The sequence below is a fragment of the Nannospalax galili genome, unplaced genomic scaffold, assembly GCF_000622305.1.
Source record: "Nannospalax galili isolate Female #2095 unplaced genomic scaffold, S.galili_v1.0 scaffold806, whole genome shotgun sequence".
In the NCBI taxonomy this organism is placed as follows: domain Eukaryota; kingdom Metazoa; phylum Chordata; class Mammalia; order Rodentia; family Spalacidae; genus Nannospalax; species Nannospalax galili.
The window spans coordinates 2,198,309-2,222,088 of record NW_008355419.1 but is presented as its reverse complement, the minus strand read 5'-3'; the positions used below and the strand labels follow the sequence as shown (position 1 = coordinate 2,222,088).

Here is a 23,780-nt window from a genome sequence, read left to right as displayed (position 1 = left end):
GCTGAGCTGCTAGGATGAGGCTGGACTTGACCCTGCTGCCTCAGGCCATGCAGGCCTTGGGGAGGAGCTGGCCCCAGCCAATCTTGCTGATGCAGAGCCTTCCTCACACCTAGGAGGGATGTGCCTGACACATCTGTAGCAAGGCTGGGCCTAAATTCTATGCATATGCTGAGGACCTTAAGCTTAGCAGAAAAGGGCAGGGGTGTCGGTACAGAGCTTGAAGGCTGGGTCAACTGGACCAACCCTGTTCTTGCCTGGCCCAGCCCTAGTCAGCTTGGAGACTGCCTTTTTGGCCTGAAAGTCCTTGAGAGGGAGGTATTGAGGATCAGGGGCTGCCTCCAATTCCTGGGGTCACCCCAGAGTGTCCCTGCTGTATCTCAAGATCCTGTGGCCAGTCCAAGCCCTGAAAGGTCCGTTGCCACCCTTGACCCTATGAGCAGGAGCCATGGCCTTGCCACGACACTGGCTGGTAGACAGATGGGCCAGAGCCAGGGACATACAGAGGGCCTGCCCACCTGCTATGTCTTAGGATTTAGTAGGACTAGCCTCACCTAGATTCAAATGGAAACCTAAGTTTTAAAGAAATGCTTTAATGTCGTTTAAAATCTTAGTTGCATATCCTGCTGACACCCCAGGGAGTCTCCCGCCAGTGCTGTCCTCTTGGAACACGGAGCAGTCTAGGCATTCAGAACCTGTACCACTGGGAAGGAGGGGGTGCAGCAGGGAGGGCAACGCTGCACTATCTGCCCTCAAGGCAGAAGTCCTTTATCACTGTTAGCCTGGGTGCAGCTTGGCTGCCCCTCAAGGGGCCAAGACATGGGGCAGGGATTGGATGGCGAGAGGCCAGGCTGGGCTCCTTCCAGAATGTGGACCCCCGGACTTGCCTCTAAAATCCCCTGGAAAGCAAGTGTAATCTTCAAGGGTATGTCCAGCATCCTGCACGTAGGCATGAGGCTTTGGGAAGTCCCAGGGAACTGAGCAGCACCCCTGGATAAATTCCTCTTGCTCCTTGGAGTCAGGCAGGACCACTTGCTGGCTGGGAGCCAAAGCTATGTCCACCATAAGTTGGATCTCGAGCTGGCCAGCTACACGTCTGTCTCCACCCGCAGCCGCTCCATCCTGCGCACGTTACCCTCCACGGCCACACTGCTGGTGATGCAGCTGGCGAAGCTCTCGGGGAACCAGCCAATCTCTCCATCTCGAAGCCTTTCACCATGCAGCCAGCCTACATGTAGATGGACAGGTGAGAGAGAGGCAGGCTGGGGGTGCCCAACCCCTCCACCACTGCTCCTCAGGGTGCCAGGGCCCAGGTGACTATTGAACTGACACCCCTCCTGCCTCAGAGAGAATGGCCAGTGACCTCCCTCAAGGCCACGAGCACGTTGGCTCCCAGGAGCTCCGTCACTGAGAAGATGGGGACTACACTCACTGCACCATCATCAAGCCCCGTGGAGGTGTATGCTGGGTCTGCTCATGGGGACCACCAGGAGTGCAGACACCCCTTTGCTTTGCTTACAGCATAGAGTGACAACCGGCTCTGATTCCATGACTCTGAGCCCTGGAGTCCTTCCTTTGAGGAAGTTGTGTGTGGCATGTGCATGCACATGTGCACATGTATACAGATGCACATGCATGTGCTCACGTGTGTGGACAACCTCAGCTGTCCATAGGTGTTGTCCTTCTTTTCTTTGGAGACAGGATCTCTCACTGGCCTGGAGCTTGCCAGTCAGGCTAGGCTGGCCAGCAAGCCCTGGGGAGGGGCAGGATCTGCCCATCTGTCTCCCCAGCCAGGATCAAACTCAAGTCCTCATACCAGCTGAGCCATGTCGCCAGCCCCAAGCTTTGAAGTTGTTGAGGGTGCAGCACACTAAGCATGTGCTGGTCTCTCTGCACCCTAGTACACCCTGCAGCCTTGTTTAGTTAACACCCACTCAGTGCAGCCCCCCAGCACCCAACACTCAGTGCAGCCCCCCAGCACCCAACACTCAGTGCAGACCCCCAGCACCCAACACTCAGTGCAGACCCCCAGCACCCAACACTCAGTGCAGACCCCCAGCACCCAACACTCAGTGCAGACCACCCACACTCACCGTCCTCCTCCTGCAGGACCAGGACAACGTCGGCCTGTTGCAGCGTGATCTGGTGCATCCCCCCAGCAACCAACACTCAGTGCAGCCCCCCAGCACCCAACACTCAGTGCAGCCCCCCAGCACCCAACACTCAGTGCAGCCCCCCAGCACCCAACACTCAGTGCAGACCCCCAGCACCCAACACTCAGTGCAGACCACCCACACTCACCGTCCTCCTCCTGCAGGACCAGGACAACGTCGGCCTGTTGCAGCGTGATCTCGTCGGCTTGCTTGGCAAAGTATGCCTTGGTGATCTCCACTTGGGGCAGTTCTGTAGGGGAAATGAGGCTGGTGTCAGCGACAACCCGGAAGGCTAGGCCAGGACTACTCTGCAGCCCTAGGAGGGCAGGACTCCACCTCCACAGCTTCCCACAGACAGTGACCCAGAGGACCCAGCACAAGACGGGCCCTCCAGAGGTGCAGGACAGACACCCAGCACTGACAGATGATTCTCTCCTAAGCCAGTAGGCAGGGCCAGTACTGAAGGTGACATTGATGGGCCCACCTGCTCTGTCCTTTGGTCTCAATTTCCCAGCTACATGGCTGAGGTGAGCCCCTCAAGGACTGAGAAGGCAGAGCTGGGCTGTGTGCATGTAGTCATACATACAGCTGGCCAGGGTCCTGCACCCAGGCAAGGAGTCCCAGGACAGGCTGGGTGTGGCCTGAGGGCTGGACAGTGTCTCCTCTGCAGACCAGCTCTGCCTCAGGCTGAAACCCTGCAATCCTGCGGCACACTCACCTCCTTTGTTGGTACAGCCCAGCCACTGCCTTTCCTTGTAGGTGAGCGCTGTGATCCACCGGGCGCGATCACTCCTGGAGGTCAGAGAGAGTGTGGGTGAGGCCTTCCTCCTCGGGGCCGTGAGTCCCAGTGTGGTACCACCTGTTCCATCTCCAGGTCTCCACCTATTCGGACCTGCCCCACAGCCCTTGGGCTTGCTATGCTCCAGACCCCCCTGTCGCTCTATGGAGCACGCTTCTGCCGCAGGGCCTTTACATGGCTTGCTCTGGCTGAGCACTCCTGCGTCTGCTGCCTCATTTCTTCCCCTCTTTGGGGTTTTGACTAAATAGCACCTCATCGATGATGAGCTTCCCACCAATCACACCCACACCCATCCCTTCTTGTAGCTTCCTTGTCTGGACACCAGACGGCCCAGTCTTTCATCTGTTAGCATGTTCCCTTCCTAGCTCCAGCCAGCACCGACAGTACGCAGCACACAGTAGGCACTCAGAAACAACCGCGCACATTCCATTCTCCTGAGGCTCATGCTTGCACGTGTGCCTCTCCCTCCTGGGCCCCTTGCCATCTTACGCAGAGTCGGAGGACAGCAGGATCTGCTCCTGGCGACCCTCACTGTTGTACAGCAGGGTCACCTGGAAGGGGTGGGGCACAGAGGAGCTGCGGCCGCTGCCTGCGGGGAGTGAGGGCTCCGAGGGCTCCAGCTTCCTGACCTGCACGTGGTCTAGCTGTGCGTAGTCCTGAACCAGGTAGCTGTCCTCGCTGTAGGGACACAAAAGGTCAGCAGGGTCTCCCCAGCCAGGATCAGGTGACCACATGAGTGCTCCTAAGACCTGTCCCCTGGGAACTTCTAGCTTCCAGGAGCTTCTGTGGTTGAGGAGGGAGACCCCAGAGAGCCCTGACTCCAGATGGAACCACCTGGCTGCCCCAGACCTCATGAAGTGTGGTGTTGAGTGCTGAGGTCGGAGGGGCTCAGGGCTCCAGCCTTGTCGGAGACCACTGCCCTGTGTGAACGCTGCTGAAAGCTGGCGTACGTGCAAAGTCATCCCCAGCCAAGAATGTCTATGGTGGCAAAACCAGATGGGCGTGTTATGCAGACACAGGCTCTGAAGGGTACCATCCCTTATGTTTAGATTAGATAAGAAACCTGTGCCCCATTCATACCATTCTGTGAACATCTGCTCTGTGCCTTGTAAACAGGTCGCATTTTGTTACAAATCGTTTTCTAAGCCCCTGCAGAGAAATGTCCCTTGATCTGCCTGCCTTCTGTTCCTGAATGTCTGCTCAGAGTGCCTCATCCATCCATGTTCATAAAAGCACTGGGTGTGAGAGACTATTGATGCCTCTGTCCGGGACAGAAAGCCTCCTGGTCCCTCACTTTCAGAAAGTGTCTTGGGTGATACTGCTCTGTTCCTCTTCTGGATTTTTCTACCACCCAGCAGTGCAGGATGTAGCACAGCCTGCGGCCGGCAGCCCAGTGCCTACCTTTTCTTCTTGGTGACAATCAGGAAATCATTGAATAGGAACAAGTAGCAAGTTGGTCGGCTGGCAATTTTCCTAAAAATACTGGATTCCTCCAACAGGAAGAGCTCTCCCTGCTTCAGCAGCCAGCGCGAGGAAGAGATGAGTGGGAGGGACTGGGGACAGAGAAAGGCGGATGATCGAGATGGGGCAGGGCAAGGCTGTGGGGGCAGCAGGGACAATTCCCATCTCCTTGAATTGAGCTAGATGTCCCTTTGGGGATGAACAGAGATGTACCAGTGCCTTACGGAAAGGCTGTTCAGTTGACACACAGGCATTATGCTGGGCCCTGATCCAGCCACACCCAGGACAGCTCTGTCCAGCCTCCAGGCCACCCCAGGCTCTTTGGGTGCTTGCTGAACGTTCTGCCTGAACTGGGGGTGGGGGTCAGTCCTTGTCCTGAGTTGGGGAGGCTTGAGGGCCTGATCTGCACTTCTTGGAAGCAAGGCCTGCCAGGGGCCTATGCCAGGATGGGAAGGGTAGGCCACTTTACATGACCACATTCTCAGGTACAGGGGGTATCCTGAACCCTGACCCTGAAACAGAGCTCTCTCCCATCCCAGGAGCCTGGTGGTAAGCTGGGTGAAATGGGTGTGAGAAGCCAGAAGAGGCTTCACTAGTAAGGGGCCCTGCAGCTGGACTGACAATTGAGGCCAACCTCTACCTGCTCTCCAAATGTGCTCTGTTTTGACACCCCACACCACTGCAGATTCTGAGTCACCCGGGCTTCCCACCCGTGGCTTTGCACATCATTTCCTGACCCAGCCCAGTCTATATTCTGTACCTCGAACTGCACCTTTAGCACAGGCTTCAAGACCATATGGGGTAGGAGTCCCACTCAGGGTGAGCCCAGCTTGGGATTGGGCTCCTCCTATGGCTGGGACTGGGGTGTGGCACTGTACCCCAAATGTGAGGGGTAGGGGCATGGCAGAGCAGCAGGCAGTCATGGAGGATGCCCCTCCACAACCATCAAGGGGATCCTTGAAGCCTCACTGCCTGTCTTGACCCAGGTGACTCATCACATCAGCTAGGGAACCTCTGAGTGATTGGGGGGGCACCAAGTGGACAGGACATCAGGACAAGAGGCCCAAATGGGTCCTACTTGGACATGGCTTCTGGGGGCTGGCTCAGGACAGCACAGGGCCTGGGCCAGTCTATGGGATTGTGGGGGCATCTGCAGAGCTCCAGGTCCTGTCCTGCCTGCTCAGAAGAGAGCTGACAGTTGCCCAGGCCCAGGCTAAAGACACTGTTGCTCCCCTGGAAGCCAAGACCTGAGCTGGCCCTGTCACCTTCTCTCTGACCTCCCAATCAGCCTCCAGCAAGCTAGCAAGGAGCACAGGCTCTGGAGGAGCTGCTGAATAGGCCTGTCTTGTGCCTGGGGTGAAGGTGAGGGCCAGAGAGGCCGGTCCACCCACCCAGTCTCGGTCAGCAGTGCTGCAAAGCTGGCTAGGGGTTGTGCAAGGCACACTCCCACATGGGAAACTGAGGCCTGGAAAGATCAACGACCCAAGCCTCCCCCCTGGGGTGGGTCTCCCCAGGGGGCCTCGTTTTAGCCTCCTGATCTCAAATGAAGACAGCAGAGAGGGGAGTGGGGTGGCAGTCTGAGGCGGGCCAGGCTGGCACAGCACCTACCTTGACCTTGCCGAAGTCCAGCTGTTTGTGCAGCATGATCATCTGCTCTGTGCGCTCCATCCTGTGGGCCCCCTCGTTGCACTGCTTCACCAGCTGGAGGGGAAGCACACGTGTGTCACACAGGTGGGGCTGTGGCTAGTGCAGAGTGTCTGCCCTCCTGGTGACAGTGGGCACCAGTCCCTTTCACCCTCTGTACCACAAAAAGCTTAGGATGGACAATCCACAAACCCCTCCCACCCCAGGGTCTCTGCTGCCAGGTAACCTGGGACTGGGCACTGCCTCACCTTGCTGATGGCCTTCAGGGCACGGTTGGCAGCTTTGTACCTTTCAGAGTGGCCTTGAGTCTTGAGGCAGAGTGTCTGGGGAAGACAGCAGTTGTGAGGCACTGAGACCCCTCCCAGGAGGCCTGCCATGGGGTCTCAAGGCAGGCGAAGACTTCTAAAGGGTTCCAACTGAATCCTGCCAGTATGTATAGCCCATACATGGCCTCGGGACCCTGGAGCTCCGCCAGGCCAGGTGGGTTGGAATGGACGCTGGCACCATGCATCTTGCTCCTTCCCTGCAGCCTGGGAAGTGGCAGTGGGGAACCCAGAAGCCCCATTTTTTGCAGTTGCGGGGCTGGGGGTCTATGTATGCATGCCTGTGTGTATTTGTGTCTATGCATGTGATCGCTAAACCTGGTTGTCAACTTGATACACCTGGGGAGAGGGAATCTCAGTTGAGAAGCTGTCCCCATCAGACTGGCCTGTGGGCATACCTATGGGGTATTTTCTTGATTGCTAATGGATGTAGGAAGGTCCAGCCCACTGTGGGTAGTGCCATCCCTAGACCAGTGGGTCTGGGCTGTGTAAGAAATGTAGCTGAGGGGCTGGAGAGATGGCTCAGTGGTTAAGAACACTGGTTGTTCTTACAGAAGACCCGGGTTTGAATCCCAGCACCCACGTGGCAGCTAACAACTGTCCATAACTCCAGTCCCAGGGGATCCGACAGCCTCTTCTGTCCTCCGAGGGCATTGCACGACACAGGTACACTTACCTACATGCGGGCAATGCATGCATACACATAAAAATAATAAAATTAAAAAAAAAAGAAAGGTAGCTGAGACCGGGCATGGCGGCGCATACCTTTGATCCCAGAGGCAGAGACAAGCGGATCTCTGTGAGATGGAGACCAGTCTGGTCTACATAGTGGGTTCCAGGCCAGCTGGGACTACAGGGAGACCCTGTCTAAAAAACCAACCAAAACCAAAAGGAAACAGCTAAGCAGGCCAGGCAAGAAGGCCAGGGAGCAGCGTTCCTCCAAGGTCTCTGCTTCAGTTCCTGCCTCCAGGTTCCTGCCCCGGGCTCCAGCCTTGACTTTGTTCTCAATGCTGAACTGTAACCTGTAAGTCAAATAAACCCTTCCCTCCTCAAGTTGCCTTGGTCACTATAGGTTCATCAAAGCAACAGAGAAGCAACCTAGGACTTGTGTGTGTGTGTGTATGTGTGTGTGTGTGTGTGTGTGTGTGTGTGTGTGCACGCGCTACAGGCCACAGCAACACAATACCACAGAGTGATCATGATTATTTGCACCATCTCACACTTGTCATTGTAATGATTCAAAATATCACAGCTGAATCGAGCCGAATCGGAGGGCAAGACTGAAGGGGGCAGGCTCGAGTGGGTCAGCACAGCCAAGCGTGGATGGCAGTACGCAGGTCTCCTTGGTACTCACATCGGTCAGGAGTGGCAGCCGGGTCACCCTCTGCATGGGGAGGATGAGGAAGGAGATCATGGGCAGGCCCCCACACGCAGGCTGCTTCTCGATCTCCCGCAGAACCTCTCGGAAGGCTGTGTTGCTGTCCCTGCAAGAGCACACAGCTGTCTCTCTGGCTGCAGAAAGAGGTCGGGCAGAGCCTGCACAGGGTGGACTGTGGTGGCCAGGACCCCACTCACATCAGCTTCTGCAGGGTGCGCTGCTGGTAGACCTCGTTGGAGCAGTAGGAGATGTAGGGGACGAAGTGCTGCTCTGCGTGCTCCTCCAAGATGTCACTGATGTCCTCCACACACACCTGTGCCTTGTGCCGCTGCTCCAGGGCCTCAAAGAACCTGGAATGTGGAGAATGGGGGTGGTTAGGGAGGTAAGGACTCTGTTTTGGTGGGCATGTACGGATGCCAACACACATGCAGACAAACATGTTTATGGATCCACGCTGCTTCTGAAGTGGTATAAGGCAGGTGCCTTGTGGCAGATCCCAAGCCAGATGGACCTTGGGCAGGCCACTGCTCCCTGCAGAGGGCTGTCATATAGCCCTCAGGGGCCCAGGACAGATTAGATCCTCAAATGCCTCCTGCAGAGTATCCATCCCTATACCTGCCCATGGAAAGAACTCAAGGACAGAGATGCGGTGACCAGTCTCGTAGGCACAGAAGGGCTACGTTGGCCCTTACAGGACCAGGAAAGGCCACCTCTCTCTAGAGATGGACCCTGCCACTGAGGTGGCTCCGACAGCAAGCCCCCTGAAAGGTTTTATAAACATCCACCTTCACAGAGTCCAGTCCAGGTGGTAGGGCCTAGGCTCTTGGCAGAGGCCCTGGAGGAACTACCAGCCTCTGACCTCTCGTAAGCCAGGCCTTGGGTAGAGTGATGAGGACAAAATGAGCTAATGACGTAAGAACTTGGCCCAGGGTTCCCTGGGGTTTGGCCTGTTGGTGTGTGAGGCAGTGGCTGGAGCCTTCTGTCTATCCTGCAGATGCTCAACATACTAGACCCTGAGCCATGTCCCTGGGCCCTGGCTAAGGTGGCTGGGAGGACTCTATCCATCCCAGAAGCCCCTTTGCAAGTCAGGACTCAAGAACCTCACTTCCTATACAAAAGGACATCCTGAGAGCCATTCCCCTCTTGGGAAACTGGGTAACCAGGACAGAGACTCTGAAATGCGTGGACCCATGGATGAGACCAGAAAGCCAGAGCTGCAGCTGTCTGGACACATGCCCACCACATGCTCATGAAATACACAACTCCTGGGGTTTCCTGGGAAGGCCCAAGAGAGCCAGCCACTGACCCAAAATAACATCAATTCCCAGAGGTGAAGTGAGGAGGAGGCCAGAGTCCCACCCTAAGACAGGAATGGCCAGGCTGGAGCTCTGCAGAGACCAGAGCAAACAGGCTGCTCAGGACCAAGGGACCACACGTGGGGGCAGGAGACTGCATGAGGGTCAACACTGGGGAGAGGCAGCCACTTCCCTGGACCTCTCCCCTCCTTCACTAAGTAAGGGGTTGGGAGTTCCCACAACTAGTCACTGAAGCTCTACAGGAAGCCCTTGTCCCCAGGGATAGGACAGTCCTCTGTCCTCTGCTCCCATGGCTTTGAAATTTCCTGGGGGGAGGTGTCCACAGCAGCAGACTCTGGGTGGGTTCAGTGAGGGCTGGGCCGATCCTGACATGAAGACACAGAGGCACCTCTGACCCCACCCCAGGCCCAGACACCAGTCCCATCAGGTGAAGAATGAGGCTGAGGCTGGGAGCCTAGGGGAGGTCTGGGGTCTCCCAGCATGCAGGAGCAGTAGAGGCTGAGCCCACACGCAGCATGCCTAGACTGTGCCCTCCAAGGAATTCAACACATGCATACACACATGCACATATGCAAGTATGCACATGCATACACAGGCAGGCACATACACAGACACATACCAGTGTGCATACACATGTACATGCACAAAGCACACACAGACCCATACAGGGTACATACATAAGTATGTACAGGCACTCCCACCTGTACCCCATCCTCACACACAAGTACTTGTACATACACATACAGGGACATACATGCCCTCACTAGCCTGCAGCTATGTGTCTGGCCCCTCCTCCATCTCCATTCCCTGCAACCAGAGCCCAGCCAGGCCACCAGACACTTCTGGGCAGAACATGACCTGGGGTTGCAATGCGAGGCTGCCTCCTGGCTGGGTGAACACTCTACTGCTGCCTGTGCCACTCTGCCCAGTGCTGGTGGCACACGGCTGTGCCCAGGAGAAGTGCTCCACCTCTCCTGGGAGCCTAGGGTACCCACTGTCACAGCGCTCAGGTCTTCAACCTATCTCTATCACCAGCTCTCAAAGGCCTCAAGGGCTTCTGGAGGTTGTCAGGCTCCACCCAGCCAGGGGCTGCTCCAAACTGTCCCATCCACACATCCACAGAGACAGCCCGGGGCTCCCCCAGATCTTGGATGACATCATTACAGTGCTGACCACCTGGAGGCAAGGTTGAGGTGGGATTCTTAGGATCCCTGCCAAAGGCCTGGGGACCCGGGGACATAGGTATGACTTAGGGAGGGCGGTGAGGCTCACTTCTGACTGGTGGCTAGCACATCCAGGATGTTGGAGAACAGGTGGTGGTGCTCTGTCTGTGTCATAGTGGCCTGTAGCTCCTTGGACTGCAGGAACTCACCCACCAGGATCCTCAGGCTGTGCAGGTAGGAGAACTCGGATGTAAGGATCTCGAAGATGGCCTGTGTGAGAAGATGGTGTTCAGAATGAGAGGCGGGGAAGGGGGGTACCCAGGATCTCAGAACCTCAGGCAGGCCCCCTGCAGCGGGCTGTCATGACAAATGCCCAGGCCATGAATCAGTGTCCCTGCGTTTGCTGTCTGGGCTCAGCAACTCATGAGCTGTGTGGACTCTGAACTGTTTTGCCTTTTTGGACTGTGGTAATGGTAACTGGACTGTGGTAATGGGCTTGACATATGCTAGGCAGATAGTCTACCCCGAGCCATGTCCTTTGTTCCTGGCAGCACTCTGGTCCTTGCCTGAGAGGCAATGGCAGCCCCTTCCTTGATGCCACTTGAAGGATCACACCGTGATGGAGGGGCTCAGCCAGTGCCTGGCTCAGAGTAATGACCTAGTTCTCAGCCATCGTGATGGGAGGTGGCCAACAGGGTAGAAGGGGAAGGACATCTCTTGGCTCTTGTCTCCTCCTCCCAGGGTGCTGTGTGACCCACACCGTACCTAGGGTCAACTTGGGCTACAGCCGCCTGAGCACGTCACACCCAGTGGCCTTACCTCTTGCCTCTTGCGTTCCTCCACGGACAGCGTGTCCAGGACTCCTGACTCCAGCACCTGCAGACAGCACAGGCCCGGAAGCTATGGGTCACAGGTCCTACAGCTAGAGCCAGGCTCCCACTTCTACCCTCCCCTGGGCCTGACCCAGCCTGGAGGACAGAACATTCTAGAGGAGGCAGGAGCCTGGGCAGAGTTGCCTGTGCCTCCTCAGCCTCACCCCATCTGTGGAAATCTCCCAGGACATGGCTACTCCATTTCTAGAACCTGAACCAGCCCAGGGCAACTGGCAGGGAGTCCAGAGCGACAGAGTGGAGGGGCAGGGCCGTGACTCAGACACCACCTGGCAGGTGAGTCAGAGCCCTGCCAGTGAAGGCACAGGGACTTGAGCCAGTGAGCCTGCAGCGCCCGTGCTCTACACACCCTCGGGGGCCATGGCCAGCGAGCTACCCTGGTGTGGTTCCCTTGAGCCATGGCATGCCTGTTCCTGTAGAGCACGTCAGGACAGGCTGGATAGCCGCACTGCCTGCCCTCTGCAGGACCTAGGTCTGCCTCCAGTTGTGCTCTCCTTCCCACAGTTTGGGCCATCAACAGTGCCTGGCCCCTGCTGCTTTCAAAGCTTGGGGAGGTGGGGCTCTGAGTATCTGGTAGTGTTATGGGGTACCGCATACTGGGCCCCATCCCAGTTGGGAGGATCACACACCCCTCAGCTACCAGCATCCAGCAGGATAATAAACATACATTTCTGGACATGTTCATCTGTGAGGGGCAGATGTTGCCCTGTCTCAGCCCTAGGCTGGACACTCCCTGGCTGGGATCCCACTGCAGGCAGTTACACGGAGGGTCCCTTATTCCCACCCTCACTCCCCCAGCAGGAAAACAAGGAGCTCCATTGTACCGAGACCACGGGAAGGCTGGGCCCACTCATCCCCACTGCTTGTCACACCCACAGTCTGCAAAGGACAGAGGTCACATGTCTGCCACAGCGGCTAGGTCCCGGCCACCATCCTGGCCCTGCGCTCCACTGAGCGGCTGTAGTCCACAGGGACCCACTTTCAGCTGTGGGCAGTGGTGGGGTGGCCTTGCCCCTATGCTGGTGTGAGGTGAAGGTCCTATGGAGGAGGGTGGGTCCCTGCAGATCAGTCTGAGCAGGGTCACCTGCCACATACCAGGACGGAAGACAAACTTCTCATGCTCTCCTCCCCCAGGGACTACCCCCCAAGGAACCTAGCAAGGCCCACAGGCTGATTGGGGCCCTGGAAGCTGTTGACTGCCTTACAAGGGCCTGGGCCACCAAAGGCTGGGGGAGGGCAGGCCATATGACCTCCTGCTGGGGGACAGCAGGTTCTGTAATCCAATCTGGGTCCCAGTGGGTGCTCAGGATGGGTGTGGGATTGCTAACCTCTGGGAGTTGGCTCCAGGTGAGCTGGGCAGGTCGGTAGCTCTTGACCACGATGGTGTCTGCTCTCTGGGTTCCCTCCGGGCTGGAGGACTCATCGAGTATGTCATCATCAGAATCGTGACTGGTATTCAGACCCCTCTCCCGGATCTCCTGGTACAACTGAGGGTCTGGGGAAAGTAGAGCCATCTGTCTGGTTTGGGGTAGTCCGGCCCTCCTTAGGGTTCCCCACAGAGATCTGAGAACATTCAGGCTCCCCTCTGGCCTGCTGGCTCCCACAGTGGTGCAAGGCCAGCCTGGGAGGCAGTGGCAGTCCAGTGTAGAATGTGGCACTCCAGGCCAGGGCCAAGCTGACCAACCAGAGACATGCAGGGGCCAGCTGCGCCCAGCCTAGGAGAGGGAGGCTGGGGTCCTTAGCTGGGGTACTCAGTCAGGGCCTGAGTACGTTGGTTGCCTCCCACAGCTGACCACACTTCTGACCCTGCCTGGGGTGGGTCATCCCAGCTTAGCGCACCTCTGAACCCTTCAGCCTGGGGGACACTGCTGCAGCTCTGCACAGGGAGATAGTCGCCCTGAGACTCTGGGAGGCTTGGATCCTTAGCCTTGGCCTGTGGTCATCCTCAGAGCTGACGTGGGTCAGGAGGGAGGGAGGGACATTCCTGCTGGGCCCACCATGTCTTGGAACCTCTTAATAAAGGCCAGGCCTAGGACACCTGAGGCTTAAAACTTTTCTGGACTTCACAGCCTCAGTGGGGCCGGGCAGACCCAACAACATTGGCCACTACTTTCCTCCTGAGCCACAGAACCTGGCAGGCTCTCTTTGGACCAGGAAGATTCCACACAGAGCACACAGCATGAGTCTCTGTACCTCTGGAGGTCCATAGCCCTATAATCTATTGGTCCTATTGGGTACTGGGGCTAATTCATTGCTCCCCTGTCCTTGGGTCACATACTTGGGAATTCAAGGGAACTCTGAGTGAGTTACATAGTCAGATCTGCCTCTGAGACCTGAGGCCCTGAAGAACCCTACCGGGCCTGATCCCTCTTCCCAGTCCCACTCAGTCCCCCAGGTGGCCCCACTGAGACCCCTTCCTGGTTACATTCTGCCCTCTGCTGCCTTGGGAGCCACTTACCATCTTTAAAGGAGCCCTTGTGTGCGCGTTTCCACCCTAGAGTCTTCTGTAGAGACAAGACACAGAAACCCCAGCAGTCAGTGGAGAGGGAGGCTCGAGTCTATTCAGTTCTTTTGCTCTGGGGGCCCACAGACCCCGTGCAAGTCTTGCCAAGGCCCTGCCCAGTGGGCATATAAATGGCGCATGATAAATGTCAACTTCACAAAGTAGAGTTCTGGAGAAGTAGGAGTGGGGGCTCAGAGCAGGGGGCTGACACAGGTCCACAAAAGCTACCTAGAGAGTGGGGCATGATGGGAGTGATGGGTTGGGAGGGGGGCTGGAAAGAAGCGAAGGTGGGCAGAGGGCTGCTGGTTTGAGTCTGGCCCTGGTACTGGTCAGGGCCCTAGAAGAAGTGGGAGGGGATGCTAGAGGCAACTGGGGGCAGAGCTCTAGAGAGTCCCCACCCTACAGTGGAATCCCCACAGTCCCCACTCTCTGGCTGGGACACTGGGTTTTCACCAGGGGCACTGGTTCCAAGGCAGAAGCTAGTTGCTTCTGGTTTCTCCAAACCAGTCGGGACCTGAAAACTCCCCTTACAGGTTGGGAAAGTACAGTGCTCCCCACCTGGCCTAGCTCCCTCCTCCTGCCCTCCTGGCACCTCCACCATTCCACCCTGCCCCAGTCCTTCTGACTCCAGCCCTCCTGGCCCTGAGGCTGTGGAGAACCCTCTCATCTAGACTCCTCCTGCCTCCTGCACTGTCCCTTGCCAGCCTCAGCACCTTCCCTATACCCCTCTACAAGGTAACTCTCAAAAATGGGGCTGCAGCTTGGTACCCCAGCACAGGGCATGCTCAGGAATGCGTTTTAGAGGCAGAAACCACCACTAGGCCGACAAATGAGTTAATGAATGAACAAAGGGATGAGGAGGCCTGTGCCCCAGTCAGTGGCAGCACCTTCCCAGCTCCTGGGGTATAAGGATGCACATCAGAGGTCTGGGCATCGCAGGAAGGCACAGCAGGGGAGAACAGTGATGCAGGACGGTGGCTGGCACCGGACATACAGAGGTCTTGCTGCCGCCATCACTGGCCTCCAGTGGAAGCTCATGGCCTGGCCACGTTGCCTCCCGGTGGCCATCTCTGACAGGTGTCCCTGCTTCTCCCAAGGCCAGGCTGAACTTCAGGGTCTAGGGAGCTGAGGCCCAAGTAAACAAACACCTTTACTGGGATGTTATGCGCAGCAATGGGTAAGAGGCCAACGGAGGCCATGCACTCATCTCTGGAGTATGCTAGGGCAGGACTGTGTCCATCTTTCCTTGCACACAGGGACTCTGAGGTGAAGTGTCAGGAACCTGCTAGGGGACACAGAGCTACAAAGGCCCACCCAGGCCAGGCCCTTCATGGAGGCTGCCATGCCTTGTGCCTGGGGCGGCCCTTGACAAGTCTGAGGGAAGCACCTAGCGGAGAGGCTCAGCAGTACCTCCTGCCTTGCATGTCTTCGAAACTAAGAGCCTTTGAAACTGGGAGTCTGACCCGCCACAACCAGGTAAGGAGCAAGCCCCACAAAGGGTGAAAGGAGGGGCCTCTATCTGACCGTGGCCTTTCTGCTCTGTGGCTGCCCACAACAGATGCCTGGTAGCTAAAGGTCTAGGACCCGACTCTTCTCCTGGGTCACAGTGATGTCAATAGCTGGGGCTGCATCAGTCTAGGGATGAGTGCTCTGCCCACCCAGGGCAGATGGATGGGTCAGACTTCTCCCGGACTAGAGGTGGTAAGGGCTGCCTACTGCCCCCCGGCCCCATTCCACCAGTAGCCTGGCTCAGTGTCATTCAATAGGCTGGTCCTCTGGGGTCAAGAGCTGCTGGTTTCCCCCGCTGTCCCCCGTGGCTGGAAATGCATACGTGAAAGAGTCTTGGGTACATGGCCAAATCCAGCCTCAACAGAAAGATGAGATGCTTCCACTCACCGTGTGACTAATGGATGCAACGAAAGCAAGCTAGTCAGGAGCCTGCACCCAGCAGGCACGCCAGGCCATACACAATGCAGATGAGACCCAGGGCCAGGCTGGCTTCCTGCCTGCAGGCATCTAGAGGAAATGCTCAGCCCCGTGGTCAGGGCAGACCCCTACCTTATTTTTTGGTGGGCACCGGGGAGGCTGGTGGGCCTCCTCAGACAGAGCCTGGAGCTTGGGGCCTAGCAGGACTGAGTCCCCCTTGCCTCCGGGTGTCTCCGGGCCCTTCATGGCTGCCCTGTAGGACTGGTTCCTCAATTTTCTCCTCAGGTTCCCACCAGTGCCTGTGTCCATGTCCAGGTCATCCAGGGAGAAACTGGGAGCTTTGAGGAGTCGGGGGTCCCGGCGTGCAGCCTCCTTGCTGAGCACACCCCCAAAGCTCTGGTGGCGGGCTGGGGTCTTGGTCTTGGCCTTGCTGGCAACAGCTAAGCTCTTGGGAATGAGCTGCTGAGTACCCATCTTGAGGGCTACAGGGCTCTGTGTGCTCAGGATGACGGGCCGCCTCTCCTCATCTTCCGGGGGCTGCTGTAGGGGTGCTGATGCCTCGGGCTCAAAGGCAGCATTAGTCCTGGCTCTCAAGGAGCTCCGGACCATGGGGAGCCCAGGCACAGGGTTTCCGTTGGCATCAAGTTGTAGCTCGGCATGGAAACGGTATTCCAGTAGCTTCTCATCCAAAGAGCTGTCTGAGTGTCGGTGGGACATGCTGGGTGGCAGAGGGGGGCCTAGGGAGAAGCAGGCAAGAGGCGAAGGGCTCAGAAGGGTCTCCTGCCTGCAGCCTCTCTGGGGTCCATCCCTGCCCTGCTGCCTCTTGGCATATGTCCCAATGGCTCCCATGATGCCATGTGCAAGGATGGGGTGGGGGTGGGAGAGAGGCTGAGAGTGGGGCCAGACATGACTGGCTACCAGGAACCTCCCCTGGGAGCTGGCACAGCTGGCCTGCAGCTGTGCCAGGAAGCTGGAGATACCCCTTCCATCTGCTCCATCTCTGGGCTCATTTGAGGATGGAGACTGACCCTTGGGTAAGCAGTTATTCTCTGAGATGAGAGATCTGGTACAAACAGCCTATGGCTGGACTGGGCGTCAGGGGCCGCCTTGCTTTCTCTAACAGCACCTACTAGATCCTGGGCATGGGTGCAAATGGGGCTAGGTTCATGGCTAGACCCAGGGACCCTGCAGACTAGGACTGGGATCCTAGCTCAGTCACTCACTGATGCCTGTCACCTCTTCCATGGTCAGCACCAGGAAAGTTATACCATCGTGAGGAGACTTCCCGAGACTGCATCAGAGAGTGTGGTGTGACCATGGCCCTGCCTGGCTCCACATTCCCGTTAGGGGGCTGGGCTGCCCAGGGACCCAAGCAAAGCCTGGCTGTCTACAGAACCCATCCTCCTAGCAGGCCCCAACACACAGTGCACTTTCCATATTTCTGAAGTTAAGCGTCAATAATCTCAGTCTTGGGAGCCCCAATGGCCCAAGGAGGACCCCGGGTCACTGTGCAGGTGGGAAGGCAGCCAGTGACCAAGCCTTTGCCGAGCACAGTCCCAGGGTGCACTGCTTGGCACAGGGCAGGAGCCGACAGCCACTGCATATGCTTCACCTCCCAGCAGCTCTGCCTGTCCCTCTCGGCAGCTCCCGAGTCCCACGCCCATCTCCACTCCTCTGTCTTCTCCACTGGCACCAGCTTGCCCCCGTCCTTCTGCCCTGGCCCAGTTGCCAGCAGCGGCAGCCCTGAGTAGTGCCTAGCCCACCCCACTTCCTCTTTCAACACTAGCATATCCTGCCCCCTTGGGTGCAGCACAGCCCCAGGGCTGGCTTTGGCCAACAGAAGGGATGTGGCTGGAAGGATGTGGCTTGGGCAGGGGCACATGTAGGTGGAACCTGGGTGGCCTGAGGCTCAGGGACTGAAGTGATCAGAGCTGTTCTCTGAACTGGGACACTGCGGGAGCTGGAGTGAAGGCCCGTCTGGAAGCACTGCATGAGACTCATTCTAGTGACAGGGCCTCTTCTACCCCTACACAGGCTGGGCCATTTCCGAACTCACGAGAACCAGCCGATGGCACCAGCTAGTCCATTTAGGGTCTGCCGTCTATGGCCCCACCACTTACCTCTGTGATTGGAGTCCTCCCACACTTGTCAGAAGCCGCCCTGCCGGGGGCTAGGAGAACTGGGGTCTTCAATGATCAAGGGATGACACCTCTCGGTCTTAGTTTCTAAATCTGCAAAATGGGCCGAGTAAGAGCAATGCCCTTTGTCTGAGGATATCGTAACAGATTCATAAGCAGGAACCTGCAAAGTCCATTTCAACAGGCCTGGCTGTCTGCAAGTGCCACAGAGAGCTGATCAAGCCTGTGCTCAATCAAAGATCAACCTCAGCGCCTCATGCTGCACCAACAAGGGGAGGTGCTGGTGCTCAGGAGACTTCACAGGACCCCAAAGCAACATGGGGAAAATCCCCTTCTGTAACCATTTTCCCTTAAATTTTTCTAAGAGCCAGGGGAGCCACCATTGAGGAGGCCTCTTATATGCTCAAAATTCTGTATATGTTAAAAATGACAGGCGAGGGGCTGGAGAGATGGCTCAAGCAGTTAAGAGCACTCACTGCCCCTGCAGAGGACCTGGGCATGATTCCCAGCACCCCCATGGTGGCTAATAACCATCTGTAACTCCAGTTTCAGGGGATCCAATGCCTTCATCTGACCTCCGCTAGCACTGTATGACACAGGTGCACTTACATACATGGAGGCAATATATTCATACACATTAAAAAAAAAAAGGCAGGTGCCTAAGAGGGCTGTGGAGGCTCACCATATAATCCCAGCACTGGTGAGGCTGGGGTAGGTCAGCCTGGGTTACATAGTGAGACTGTATCTCAAAAAGCCCAAACCAACCAAAACAGACCGTGAAGCCCAATTACAAGAGTCCTACAAAGGGGGAACCACACCACTTGCCCACACTGGGGGTAAGGCAGCGCCATCTGACCTGGGCGCTGTCCCAGGATCGCATTCCAGGGTGTGGGTGCCTGCCCTGCCTGACAGCCAGATGGATTGAGCTGGCTGGAAAGGCCACCAGAGGGTACCCAGAGGTTGGGGGGGGGGCTGTCATGGCCAGAGTGGACCCGTGCTGTGGATGAGGGCAGGGTCTCTGGAACTGAGGGCTCACTGTGACAACACTGGAGCTCCAGGCAGGTCACAGCCTCAGGCTACCCCACATGCTCACTGCATAGCCCAGACCCCAGATTGGTGCTAAGCCCCTGCCCAGCAGTCCCTCCCAGAATGGGACAGAGCAGGGCTGACTGTAGTCCACAAGGCACTCAAGAAGCTGGACGTGTCCCTGTTGGGCCCCTGAAGTCCTAGGCTCTCCCAGCATAGATACTCTTAGCTAAAACCATCCCAGGAAGTGAAGTGCTGCTGGGTCTGGAGGGGGTATGGGGGGAGGGGCAGGCTGAGGCCTGGAGCTCTGTGAGCCCGGGAGGGCACATTCCTCAGGACATTCCAAATAGTGGCTGAGGATGACAACAGGCTCACCAGCCCTCCCCCAGGAGCTGGCATCTATGATGTGCTATTGGGCTGCACAGTCCCCAGCCCTATCTTCACAGTAACTTGTCTGATTTACCCAGGCCTGGAGACGTCTGTTTAGTTTAGTTGTCTGATGGCCCGGGACAGATCTCCTGTGAAGTCCCTTACACAGCATCCCACCCCACAGAAGGCCGGGGTCCTTTCTGTACCTCTGTTCCCACCAACATATATTCATCGTTCCGGAGTCAGGTCACCCAGGCCTGGTGGGTGGCACGGCCCCTGGCAGGCCGTAGCCTCTCCCAGCAGAGAGCAAAGTCCATTCCAGGGCCAGAAGGTACCCAAAGGGAACCTGTCAGGTGAGCCATTGCTGGGCGTGGTCTCCTTCCCAGCCAGGTACCACACCCAAAGGCCTAGGGCACCACCTTGCCTAGGACCCCCAAGACTAATGCCTGTGGGTACCTGTCTGGCCTGAATACTGATTTGAAAGTCAGACAGCACTGAAAGTCCTACCATATACGTCAGATGTCCTCTGAGGCTGCCTTGTCCCAGAGGCCATCACTACAGGCTCCTGGTCTGGGGCTGGGCTGCAGCTGCACAGTTCCGTGCTCCAGGAACCGCAAGGCCAGGCCGGACAGTCTCTTGTTAATGATTTCCTTTCCTTCCACAGCTGGCTCGTCTGTTAATTTTTCCCCAGTGCTCTTTGAGAGTCCAGCCCCTGTGTGCTGGAGGCACTTCCGGGTGTTCCCAGACACGGTCTCGGACCTGGCTTGGGTTTCTCAGGCTATCAGGGCTCCTCAGGGCTGGGGGAGGATCATGATTGCCTGAAAATGTCCTCACTTCTCCCTCTCCTTTGACTGGTAACTGGGCGGGCTTAGAGTTCTCAATGAGGATTATTTTCTTCTAGGATTGGGAAGCAACCTTCTCTCTTCCGGATGCTGCTGAGGCCTCTTGGTACCCTGCTAAGGTTTCTCGTCCCCTGATGGTGATCTGTGCTCCTCCCCACCCCAGTCAGGCCCTGTGGACCCCACATTCATTTACAGAGCAAGGTGCTGGCAGACCTAACATTCTAGCTCCTGTTTTGTAAGTCTGTATGGTCTAGCATTATGTTCTAGATAACTGCCCCCTACCCCAACCCCCTCAGTGCTGGAGACTGAACTTCGGGCCCCACACGTGCTAGGAGGATGCTCTGTACCACTGCGCTATAACCCATCCCCTCACCTTACATTTATTTATTTAATTATTTTTGAGATAGCCTCTCACTAAGTTGCTCGGCTTGGCCTGGCACGCCCTCTGTAGCCCGGCAGGGCTTGAGTTCGTTGTCCTCCTGCTTCAGTCCTTCCCAGAAGCCAGGGCCAGAGGTCTGGGTCACTGGGCTCGGCTAGCTATTTCTTGGGTAATTTCTTCCACTATTTTCTCTTTCTGGAACACTCCTGAGTTGAGGCCTCTGAAAAGCCCTCATTTCTTATCTTTTCCGTCTCTTCATCCACCTTTGGGAGCTAGCCTCCACCCAACCTTCCCCTTTCCCCTCATTCAACTGTTTGTTATTTCTATGCCCTGTAAGGAGCTTTCTCGCTCCTTCGTTCTTCATTCCTGTTCTTGTTTTATGGATGCAACGTCTTCTATTAACTCGGAGGGTAAGAATCAAATTTTCTCTTGCACGGGTTTCTGCTAGCTGCTGCTGGCCCCTGGCTCCTGCTCTCACTTTCCCGCTTCGCCTTGTCTCCCACTGGCCTTGGTCTCTCGGTATCAGGCTTTCAAACATCTGCTGGGGACGGTTAGCCGTCTGCTTTAGCTTCTACTGCTGCTGGGAGGTCCACAGAACCCAAGAGCACAGAGCCCTATGGGGCTCTGGATCCCCTGCCCAACCCATGTCTCCATGGGGCAGACCTTCCTCCAGGGTGGCTAGTTTCTGACTCTTGACTCCCCACTCACCATGACAAGGCAGAGGCTCCTAGTCACCTCAGGGAAATGCCAGCCATGTCAGTCGTGCAACAGTATTTCTGAGAGCGAGGGTTTGGGAGGGGGGTGGTGCTCAATCCTACATATATATGCCACAGGATCTGCGTCTGCCCCCTATTTCAGGCAGCCTGGGTTCAGTAGAGCTCAGACGCTCCTCCAAACACACCTGTGGTAGGATCTCTATCTGGGAGCCCGGCCACTGTCTCCTTGCAAGTTTGTGAGCCTTTGGGATTCCTGGGGCAATTTCTTCTTATGCTCCCATAAACAGTGAGTGCTCAGTTTCCAAACTGACAGGTGAATGCCTGATGCTGTCACTTTATCTGCCCTGGACCCGCCTTGACTTGTGTCTCCCAGAAGAGGACCAACTGGCACAGTTCAAAGGAGCAGAAACTGGGCCTGGGCCACTCAGCAGAGGCTGCAGACCTATTTGTGACAGTGATGCCAATTCCCAGCTGCTTGTACTCAGGTTGGAGGTGGCCCCATGGTGGAGGCTTGGGAACACACAAGACTGACATTGTTTTTGCCACTAAATAACCCACAGAGAGAAAGGGTCTTGGGGGCACATGGATGGGGGAACCAGGTAGAGCCAGTGCGATACTGACATCTCAGGGGACCCCACTCAGCCTGTCCAGTCCCAAGCTGGCTGTATTGTGGATATAGCCCAGGCTGGGTGGGCCTCTCTACCTGGACCTCCACTCCCTCATCCTTCCCCACAGATCTGTTTCCCATGAATCTAGTGGGCACCTGGGCCATCCTTCCCCTATTGTAGGCTGGGCCCACTGTTCTGTCCACAGCTGCTCACAGGAACCCATGTTAGTCTGAGTTTGAGACTTACTGCCCTGTTGGACCTTCATCACCAACTATGAGGCTGGATCATCTCTACCCGGCGGGACTCACAGACTCTCTAGCACCAGCCTCAGCCAACCCACAATGCTGCCCTTGTGCTCTAGTGATTCTGCCTGGCTGAGCTGGGGACCTGGAGTCACACATAACTCGGGGCAGGGTTTGGCTTCGTAACCAACACCACCTAGTTTCATTTGCCGTGTGGCCAGGGCTGGGCTCAGTCCCTCTCAATTTGGGGCAGTTTTGCCCATCTGGGGATAACCAGCAATGTCTAAAGATGCTGATCACATTTTGTGGGCTGAGGCCAGGATGCCAAGACCCACAGTGCATAGGACAGTTGTACAGCAAAAAGTCAATGGTACTACACCCCCAGAGCTGCAGTGGGAAAAACCCCTCATAGCCAACTGGAGTCCTCCTTTACCCACCTGGCCCACTTAGCCTGGATACAGCCCAGCTTAGCCCACACCACTCACCTAGACATCTAATAAGTCCTTTGTAAGTTCAGTTGGCACCCACAGGAGTCCCCAGAGTATGGGATGGGGAAGCAGTGTCCTGATGGGAACCTGGTAGGTGCCAGGCCTCCACTGCCCCCCTGACCAGCTAGAAAACAGGCCCACCAACTGTGCCCTCTGACACTGTCTTGCCCCACGGTGTTTTTGCACTGTCCTCAGACTTCTGACTAGTGGCTATCTTCCCCTCCCTTGAAATCAGACGCTGAGATGGAGGGAATGTGACTCTCCTGGGTCAGGCCTACCATTGAGAGTCTGAGGGGAGGAGCTAGGCCCTGAGGCCTCATCCTGACCTAGAAGGTTGCTCCCAAACCTTGAACCAGATGAGGATGAGCGGGAATTCTGGACTCCTCCCTGTTGTATAGAGGGACAGTCACCTGAGCACCAAGCCACAGGGTGAAGTGGAGACCAGTCTGGAAACTGAAACCAAAACCCCCAGGCTGAGCGTGCCCTAGCCTCAGGGAAACAGACCCTTGTCGGGTCTCCATACTCAAGTCCTGGGGATTCCCAACCAGCTGCTTCACCTCTGTAATTCAGTTTCTCACAAATGGGTGGATAAGGACTGCCGGGCGGCTCTAGGGGAGGTAGAACCCCAGAACAAACCTCCCAGCAAGAGTCTCTTGCTACAGGTTCAGGGAAGAACAGGAAGGAGCCTCTAGCAGGCTTTCTCCCCCGTTCTCTGGGTGACTCAGAACTTGCTTCCTCCAGGCAGCCGGGGGACCCCTTCCCCTCCACCAGAATGGCTCACTGTTGCCGCCTGGGGGGTTGGGGCACATCATGACAGCTTGGACTGTTGGCATTTGTCCCCAGAAAGGGAGCTCAACAATTGCTGGTCAAATAAACACTCTCCATGCTACGGTGAAGGAAACTGAGGCCCAGAGGCTGTTTTCCTTCATTCATATGGAGCATCTTTCCAATCTGGCATCCACACACCCGGGCACCACATCAGAGGCATCATGACAGTCGTGAATGGTCCAATGCAGTGCACCTGGTACCCTGCTGCTGGTCACTCAGGTCAGAAACACCCCCCAGCACCTACTTTAAAGTGGCACACCTACTTTAAGTGGCACACCCCCCAGCACCTACTTTAAGTAACTCAAGGGCTGCAAGGCTCACCGGCTTGTGTCTGGGCTCCAGGTTTGCATGACAACCTGCTACGACACTCAGGCTCCTAGGGCCAGGGCATGCTCCGGGTTCACCTTTCCAGCTCAAACTCAAAATTTATGCCTGCTTCCGTTTTACAGATGTGGGGACCAGAGCAGAGTAGCGGAGACAGGTGACCCCCGTCCTGCCTACAAGTGGCACCCACAGTTCTCCAGAGCAGTCGGCTTCTCCACGGAAGGCACTGCTGACTGAACCTGCCAGGGGGCTGGCCACCATGGCCGA

The 23,780-nt window shown here is 56.7% G+C and overlaps 1 protein-coding gene across 3 annotated transcripts in view; it reads right to left on the bottom strand.

Moving 5' to 3' along the window:
* Positions 1-574: 574 nt before the first annotated feature.
* Arhgef16 (Rho guanine nucleotide exchange factor 16) overlaps positions 575-23,780 on the bottom strand; it is a 23,952-nt gene continuing 746 nt past the window's right edge. The window contains exons 1-16 of one of the 3 annotated variants that reach the window (XM_029555876.1): positions 23,511-23,612; positions 17,674-17,784; positions 15,686-16,290; positions 13,583-13,628; positions 12,453-12,619; positions 11,054-11,110; positions 10,344-10,504; positions 7,953-8,105; positions 7,732-7,861; positions 6,303-6,377; positions 6,019-6,111; positions 4,351-4,502; positions 3,439-3,627; positions 2,869-2,942; positions 2,299-2,400; positions 575-1,225 (exon numbers count right to left, since the gene is read on the bottom strand). In XM_029555876.1, the coding sequence (XP_029411736.1) occupies positions 1,086-1,225; positions 2,299-2,400; positions 2,869-2,942; positions 3,439-3,627; positions 4,351-4,502; positions 6,019-6,111; positions 6,303-6,377; positions 7,732-7,861; positions 7,953-8,105; positions 10,344-10,504; positions 11,054-11,110; positions 12,453-12,619; positions 13,583-13,628; positions 15,686-16,270 (2,124 nt within the window). In that variant the 5' untranslated portion in view covers positions 16,271-16,290; positions 17,674-17,784; positions 23,511-23,612 and the 3' untranslated portion in view covers positions 575-1,085. Of the gene's footprint in view, positions 1,226-2,298; positions 2,401-2,868; positions 2,943-3,438; positions 3,628-4,350; positions 4,503-6,018; positions 6,112-6,302; positions 6,378-7,731; positions 7,862-7,952; positions 8,106-10,343; positions 10,505-11,053; positions 11,111-12,452; positions 12,620-13,582; positions 13,629-15,685; positions 16,291-17,673; positions 17,785-19,593; positions 19,666-23,510; positions 23,613-23,780 lie in introns of those variants that run through there. The other 2 variants (XM_029555877.1, XM_008852661.2) reach the window with 2 other exon arrangements.